We start from the raw sequence: 8,924 nt of genomic DNA, 5'->3' as shown, positions 1-8,924 counted from the left end.
TTCAAGCCCGCCCAGTGCTGTAGGGGCTTTTGTGCATTGGTTCATAAGCCTGGCTGAAAAAGCGGTTCTGGTAGCAAGCACAAAGTTTGACTGTAGTCAGACAGGCCCTGGACAGGCTTGCGTGGACGCTGTGCCATGTCGCGTGCCTCATCGGTTCAGGGATTTGTGTGCCACTTGTCTGGAAGGAGCACTTGAGTGTCCTCTTGTACAGCACACTGGGGCTTCCTGGTCCCACAATAAACTTTGGGGATATTTCAAGGTACGGCTACAGGAATAAATGATAGTTACTTCTGACAGCAAGTTTTATTCCTTTGACTTATATGCCACAGAAAATTGTGTTTCTGAATGTAAAGTAAAATGATTGCTTTCTCCTGGTGCTGGCATCAGTCCCTGGTACCCAATCTAATGAATCCTCCTCCTGCTTTTTTTTTTTTTTTTTAACAGAAGTCAGCATCAGACTGTTCATTTCCCCCATGGGCCTTGCTGGTTTTATCTCTCTGTCTGCAAAAGGAGAAGTGGAGGCAGCAGTGTGGGCTCTCAAGAACCCCCCATTTACAGCACAGCCGTCCCATAACAGAGTGGGGGAGCTGCTGGGAAGAGAGAGCAGGTAATGCACTCTCCTTGGAAGAGATTTATGGTTTGGAGGCAGTGATGAGGGATGGACAGTCCAGCGGCTGCCTGCAGCAATTGCTTTCAACAGCTTGCTGATGTAGGATGTGACCTGGGAAGCAGGACTGAACCACCTTGTTTTGTTGCCTCTCTGGAAGAATATATACACCCAGTACAGCTCCCATCTCCTGGCTGTCAAGAATAACACATGATCACCCTGCTGAAGATTGTTCATCATTTTCATAGCACAATGCATTCTGCTGCTGAGAGGTGGTGGGGGGGGGGGGGGGGCTGTAGGGGGGTCTCACTGTCAACGCTTTTGAGTCCATGCCCTTTAGTGCGATAGGTGTCTTTTTGAAAGGGTGAAAGCTTTGCTCTCTGAAAGTGTTGTCAGCCAGGAAAAAAAGCAATTTGGGACTGGTATAAAGATTCCACACCTGTGAAGAGATTACATGGGAGATTACACTGGGAGGAAACAGCTGGGCAGAAAAAACGTTAATATTAATAGAAAACACTTCAGAGAGTGGAGAGGAGGGACAGAGAACATACCATTCCTTCAGATGAAAAATGCAGTTTATTTTCATATTTTCACGGTGATTTTTTGTTTTTTTGTTTTTTGTTTTTTTCTTCTTCTTTTTTTTCCACATACCACATATGCAAAAGTGCAAAGTGAAATCGATTTTTTGTCCAAAAACATGAGTCTGTTTTACTGCAGCTAGTGGAAAATCTCAGTGCATTGATGTAGTATGAAAATTTATGTAAGTGGTTCCAGCAACATCACGTTGGCAGCACTAACTCAGGCAAGGCGAATATTTCAACTCCTCCAGAATTAGAGTTTAAAAAAAAAAAAAGATAGGAGAAATGGTACTGATTTGAGGGGTTTTAAGATAGCTTTTTTGGTACCTATGTATTATTTTCCACTTTAATTCAACTTTCCCAAAGTGGCATATACCTCAGTTTATGACCGGCTTAGGAGAGCAGTGGTCTTGTTTTCTGTGAGTGGACTCAGAGCAAACTGTTGGTGGTCTTTTTAATAAATGAATTTTAATAAATGAGGTGGGCAACCACATGGCTGCAAAATCTGTGGTGCTGCCCTCCCTTGTTATGTGCCCCGGGGCAAGTGCCTTTGTTAATGCAAGGACATTTCACAGCCAGTTAGTAGTGAGTTAGTAACACCCACACCAGGCACTTCGGGGTGCCTACAGATGGCCGAGGGGTGCCTGGCCCTGGGCTGCCAGGGCCGTGCTGCTTCCCGGCAGCTGCCTGTCCTGGTTGCTGAACTTGATGAGTATAAAAATCTTTGTGCACTCAGAGCATCGGGTCCTACTGGGAGAAGAGGCACTCTCCTGCCTGGCTTCTGACTCCAGGATTCAGCTTGAGCTAACAATTTATGAGAAGGGACGGTTTCCTGACAAAGGCAATCATTTAGTATCAGCTGGCAAACGCCAATGCACATAAAGACCGAGGTGGCAGCTGGTCACTGCTTTGAATAATATCCCTAAGTAGCCAAGTAATGGATTTAGATATTTGGTCAGGCAGAGGCTGTGGACCTGACCTGTGCTATGCTCGAAAATTACATCATCTGTTTTGGAGTCTTCCCTGTGAAAATGATAGAAATTCTCAGATTCTCTCTCATCTCCCCAAAATAGAGCTACTGCTAGTCGTCTTCTATTTTCCAAAGCCGGATAAACGTATCAACTCATTGGGGGATGAATTAGTGTGACAATTTAAATATTCCTGGTTCAAAGATCAAGATTTGATCTGATTTGCTGAACTCATTATGATTTACAGCTTTATTCCCAACACATTTTGTGTGTTTGCAAAAAGGTACTCTGCTATGCCCGCAATTTGAAAAGACTACTTTTTATGTGACTGAGTCACTAGCTCTCATTTTTTATTAACTGCATAAATACCCAGATAAGACAAAGAAGCAAAATTTAAAAAAACCAAAATGCTTGAGGAGAGATTCAGCAGTTAAAGGGCTGTGGATCTCTTTCAACACTGGCTTCCCCCACTGCAGTTCTCTCTGGGATACCTGTGCTAATTTTGAAAAGTGCCCCTCTCTTTCATCGTCTTCTATGCTGCTTCTCAGGGTACCAATTAATAAGTGTTGTGCCTGTCAATGAGCCGCGTCAGCCGGTAAAAAATTGGTCTGGGTATGCCCCGTGCTCCTGTGGTGCTCCAGGATTGCCTCTGGTCGCAGATACGGCCCCGAGGAGCCAAGCTGAGCTCTGGGCTCCAGTTTCCCCTGCAGTCACAGGCATCTGAGCCTGGAGAATTTGATTTGGGTCTACCCGCTGGCTTATTTTTTTTTCTTTTTTCCTAAGTGATTCAGGCAACTTAAAGCTGACCTGCTGTTGGTGGGAAAGAGGGAAGCTGTTCTTGGTGATGCAGGAGCAAGGGGACACAAAGCGGAGGCCGGGTTTCGCACAGGCTGGGCTGGGGCTCAATCCTGCTGCCTGCCACCCGAGTGTGTGCCAGCATCTGAGGTACTTGCTCACACCTTGTGCTGCAAAGAGTGGATTTTTTTTTATTTTTTTTAATAAACAGCTCTAGTAATTCTATTCTGCAGCTTTTCACTTCAGTATTTTCACTTTAGCATTGACAGTTTTGACAATTTTTCAAAGCCAGAGAGGAACCTTCTGGCTCCTTCTTTACCTGCCTCAAGAGAGTAACATCTCATTTTTCCCTCTTTGTGGGCAAATTAAAAGCCATTGTTGCTGGCTTTCAGATGGATTAATTTTAATGACTCTCATCCATAACAAACATCTGCAAATGACTGCCCAAAGCCAAGATGGGATCAGGTGTTAATGAAGAACAGCTTGGATAGGTTGCATTGGGTCCTCCTCCCTCTCTTGCACCTTTCTGTTCCTCCCTAACACCAGGATTGTGACCATCTCACACACCCCATCAAGATGAGAAATCTCTACGTTTGTAACTTCCAAGCTGACTAGAACTAAGAAGGAAAGCAGCTTTCCACTACTGTTGCCTGAAAACTAGTGCTGGAGCTTGTTTGCGTTCAGTCCTACTGAGCTGCTGTTCAACTGCTAAAAACTGTGCAGGTTCCTACAATGTAAAGCACCTCACTGGTAAAATACATTTTTTTCCCCCCTATATTTTATTAAGTGGGCAGAAAGCCCAGTGAATGACGCGTATAGCATCTTCCTTTGAGCTTGTATTATAGCTATGAGCTAATGGATAAAATCCACCTTGTTCTAACATCTTTAGTTTCCCCGGCCATGGCTCAGGACTGCAGCAATCTAGGTTGCTACCTCAGCAACCTCAGAGAGGCTGACTCAGCTGCTGTGGTTCTACTTATTTGGAAAAAAAAAAGTATATTTGATGCTTCAGTCCTGTTTTCATACATTTCTTGATTGCAACTTGAAGCAGAGAGAGAATGTATGTTTCTCACTACAGCTAAACATGACTGGAGATGGCGGTACTACAGATCTTACAATTTTCTGTTGGGCAGCTGCAGTGCATGTGGTTGATTAAGTGCATCAGCCGATATTCAAACAGGACAGACAGAACCTCGCTCTGCACGCAGACTGTACCCCACTTATGCCCCTCTCCCAGTCTGATCTTCAGGACACCTGCGACAAAGGCTTCAGGAAAGGATTGTCCGTCTGCCACTTCCTAGGCCACTGTAGTGCAGGAAACTTGTCAGCCTGCCCGGGCAGGGTGGTAATTCCCAGCGCATCCTGGCGTTGAAAGCCTCGGGATGAAGATGAATCTGAAGGTGTCTGCTGGCTTGGTGAGTTTTTCCACCGGGTCAGTGAGCTCATCCAGCTTGCGCGCGGCTGCACACGTGCTCGTGCTGACATGAAGGATGAGGCAGGCGGAGGACTGATCACCCTTTCCAGTACACGGGCCGAGGTCCTTTGTGGAGTCTCAGGCACCTCTGCACATGCCTTCTGGCGAACATTTAACAGGCCCAGACCAAAAGCTAAGGCACCAGGAAAATGTAAATGACCAGCTGATTAGGGCCTGCTGTTACCACCTGAACCGCAGTTAGGTACTAGAATGTCAGATAAATGCTTAAGTCCTTTTGAGGATCTGGATCTCTGTGCATAATGCAATTAGCTGAATGTCTGAAGTACAGCTTCTTTGCTCCTCTTTTAATAAAAGAGGAAATTTAAATGCAAAACTTCTGTTAAGGCACATTAAGCTTTAAGACTTGAATACAACAATCAGCTCATTCAGGCTATACTTTCCACAGCTTTTCTCACTTAGTCAGATGACACATGCATGCTGTGTTTTAGAACTGAGCTCTGCCCTCATTTACACCACGAATCCTCATTAAATTCAGCTGAATTCATTGAATTTAACAGGATTGCCTGGTGTAATTAATGTTTTGAGGACAAATTTTGTCCTTAGCTTTAATGCTTTAACACTGTATACAGCATTTAGACGTGTAACTGGCTGAATATAGGAAAATCAAACACTTAAAACTGTATATATGTTAAATCAAAACCATAAAGTGACACTGACATTCTTTCTTGCATTTTATAAACAGTTAACAATTTGCATATATCCAGCAGTGATAATATGCCTTTGCATTTAAATTTTAATTATTCTGCAAGTCTACCAGGATGTCACTTGTATAATGGCTCACTGAGCTTAGGGGTCACCGAGTCCAAGTCTCCTCTACTGGTGTTTATATCTGAGTAAAAGCATCTACTAACGAGAACACAGCAAACATACTGAAGTGAGACCTACATAGTAATATATACGAATTAGTATTTTGAGAATCTTGGAGAACAGGGTATTAGGTTTTCAGGGTGGTTTTATTTTTAATGGTTATTTAACTCCAACTGGGATTATAAATTTGTATTCTCTGCCGATCAGAACACAGGCAGTCATTTACACATGCAGTGAGTATGAGGCACTACTGAATCAAAAAGGGAAGCATGTTACTCCTTGACTGTAGAGGCAGGTGGCTTCAGCATACTGGATGATGATGGATCATGCTACTTTCACTTAGAATTGGAAAAGACAAATCAAGCTTCCTGAAAGCGCAGACCATAGTATAACAATATAACATGACACCTGACCTTCATCTAAATGCATGAGAATTTTTGTTATATTAATTTACATATCATTATATCTTTTAAAAACTGGAATCATAGAATCACAGAATGATTTGGGTTCAAAAAGACCTTAAAGATCATTGAGTTCCAACCCCCCTGCCATGGGCAGGGACACCTTCCACCAGACCAGGTTGCTCAAAGCCCCGTCCAACCTGGCCTTGAACCCTTCCAGGGAGGGGGCAGCCACAGCTTCTATGGGCAACCTGTGCCAGTGTCTTATCACCCTCACAGTGAAGAATTTCTTCCTCATGTCCAATCCAAATCTACCCTCTTACAGTTTAAAACAATTGCCCCTTGTCCCGTTACTACATGCCCTGGTAAATTGTTCAGTGCTCTTGAAGTCTTCAAGAACAATGGTGGCTACACACCAGGATTTCTTCCTATCTCCTAAGAAACCCCATGCACAAGAAAAGTGACCTATGCTGGAGAAAACTCCAGTCTACCCAGGTGCTGCACAAGTTTAATTCAGATCCAGGTCTGGAACCTAGAGGCCAAGCCAGAAACAGAAATACCAACTGATTTAATTTTTTTCAGTTCATTGGTACATAAATAGCCATTGTTTCAGAGCACAAGTATGACCTGTAAAACATACGTATCCTGTAAAAATGGAACAAAATCTCTCTCTGTATGAGAAAAGCTGTAGGCTTACGTCTTTTGAGGTGACTGGTGATTTTCAGACATCCTCATTTTTTTTTTGCATGTCCGGCTTTCAGCAGTTTTCAAACCACCTGATTTTCAGGGACAACTGTTTGGACCCTGTACAGTATCTCCAGTTGGACAAACATAAAAATGAGTTGTTAGTTACTTAAAAATACAGGTGGGGGTAAAGACAGTAAGAACTAATTGATGGATGTGGTATAAAAAAAGTAACAAATACACTTACAGAATTGTCCCATGGCAGTGATACATGACAAGAAGCTACTCCATTCACTAAACGCTAAATCTCAAAACAGTAAAAAAAATAAACAGAACTATATATTGTATTCATGTACAAGGAGTGGGAGTGTCTGGATTCAATCTTTACAATAGAGATGAAGGGAGAAATGTGGGCAGAGATGTGAAATACATCGATACCACACTGGTTCTGGGATACCAAAACTCTGTGTTCCAAGGGATGCCGAAATCACTGTATGTTGGTCCTGTTGCATCAATAACTGCCTTGTGTCCTGCCCCGCATCACCCCATTTGCTTCCACTCCGCATGGTCTAGCCAGCCCTGAGATACCTCTGCCTCAGTCTCGCCATCCTTTCCCCTGGGAAATACTTTCTGCATGGTGTTTTCACTTGGTAACAGGCGAGGAGCTGAGCTGGAATGGGTTGTGTTTCCGCTCTGCCTACCTGGCAGTGCTCCTTTCTCCACCCAGCAGAACGCCAGAGAGGAGCAGCTGTGCCTGTCTCCACCGAGAGGAATCCACAGGCTCTAGGGTAGGCATGAGGAAGACAGCTGTAGTATACTAAGAGCTGAAATACCCACGCACAAGGTTTTTAGAACAACCTCGTGACATCTGCTGGTAACTTCCGAATAGAGATGTTGACCAGGGAGTAGAAGAGAGGGAAGAAGTATAGAAGGAAGCCTTAGTTTGGGAATAGAGAAATCCTCCACTCCTACCCACAGCTTTCCAGAATCCAAATGCTTTAACCTAAAAGATTTAATGGTATCACAAAACTAAGAAAGTATAGAGAGACCATGTAGTATCATTCAGATGATACAGTCCCTCATACTGTGGGAAATTCCTACTGTGGGGCTCCCTCATGTGCCATCTGGGCAACCTGCTTCAGGTGGCCCTGCCTGACTGGGTGATCTCCAGATCAGATGATCTCCAGTGGTCCCTTCCAACCTCAATCATGCTGTGATTCTGTATGGTGGCTATCGAGCAACCTCCTTTGAGAGCAGTGGACGTACAAAGGTATAATACTCAATAGCTGGATGGGGGCAAAATGAGACACACACAGCAGAAGCAAGGGAAGAGAAGTACATTCAGAATTTCATTTCTATAATACACATACTGACATTCTGTCAGTAACTCTTACCTGATAAAATCAGCTCATGTGATTTGCTCACTAATTACTGAAAAACTGTTACAATCATCAAGACAATATAAGTTCAAATTCAGTTTTTCTTATAAAAAGAATCTGAGGAGTTGACTCTCTCTATATAGTACACTGTAATGAAGAATAACTAAACAGTAAGAGACTTGTAGGGATGAAGCTGGGTCTAGGTCAGCACAAAGTCTTCACAATGATAGGACTGTTGGAGACAACAGATTCTGTAGTAATGCCACTGAATATTCATAACTGAATAGATTTTATTTCACATTTACACATTAGCAAGAGTATATACAATTTAAAAAATCAGCCTTGCTGGAAAAAATCAGTTGGAAATGATCTATCCTAACTTGAGACACTGAGTATTAAAGCTATCGCCCTCTTTGATAGCTACAGCCTCTAAAAGTGCCTGCTTCTTCTGCATGCTGCGGGATGACTCCAGTTCATACATAGTGGTGAGGTTGAAGAGAACACTCTCATGTAGGTAGTGTTTAGGGTCCTGCTGTACCATTCCTTCCAACTGCCGGAGGGAATCCTTCAGTTTTCCCAGATAAAGAAGACAAACAGCAGCATTGTTATTGGCCTAGAGAAAAATATATTGTAAATAAATAAAAGTGTGTGTGTATATATATATTTATGTATGTATGTATTTACTAGTGATGAGAGAGATGGAAAAAAAGAAGTCTAGCATCTGGAGTTACAACAGATTTACTATGTGCTAAGAATTCCTATTTTGTGTGTGCGTGCACAAGTAACTAAAACACATTATCAATCCTCTTATGGTTATTCTCAAGATTTATCCTGTGCCAGTAGGACTTGCTGACTTCTAAGAGCTGAAACTCTAAAAGACAGAGTCTAAAATGAAATATAAGTAGTACAGGACATTAGTCAGTTAATTCTGAAAGTCAGTTGAAACAGATTTCAGAAACTACATGAACCTCTGCATGCTGTCATTTTTATAGTTTTGTTTTTTAATGACTTCACTATATCTTCAGAAGTGTTTTTCTCTCTGGCTTACATACAGAAGATCCACATAAGCAACAGGAAGAAACTACCTTATCACAAAGGCATCTACAACTGACTTCAAGTAAATTCAGCAGATAGGTTAGTCTAAATACACCATAAATGATCAAGTCAAGTTCCATTTTCCTTCCCACACAAAACAGGTTTTATGAGTTAC

General features: G+C 42.7%; 1 protein-coding gene across 1 annotated transcript in view; it reads right to left on the bottom strand.

Moving 5' to 3' along the window:
- Positions 1 to 6,195: 6,195 nt before the first annotated feature.
- TRAPPC12 (trafficking protein particle complex subunit 12) overlaps positions 6,196 to 8,924 on the bottom strand; it is a 55,718-nt gene continuing 52,989 nt past the window's right edge. Inside the window, exon 12 of the mRNA XM_042803631.1 lies at positions 6,196 to 8,327. Within this exon, the coding sequence (XP_042659565.1) occupies positions 8,085 to 8,327 (243 nt within the window). The 3' untranslated portion in view covers positions 6,196 to 8,084. The remainder of the gene's footprint in view (positions 8,328 to 8,924) is intronic.

Source organism: Tyto alba, unplaced genomic scaffold (genome assembly GCF_018691265.1).
Source record: "Tyto alba isolate M040663 unplaced genomic scaffold, T.alba_DEE_v4.0 Super-Scaffold_40, whole genome shotgun sequence".
Lineage (NCBI taxonomy): Eukaryota > Metazoa > Chordata > Aves > Strigiformes > Tytonidae > Tyto > Tyto alba.
The sequence above is the reverse complement of the archived record's forward strand: the minus strand, read 5'-3'. Positions and strand labels throughout refer to the sequence as shown.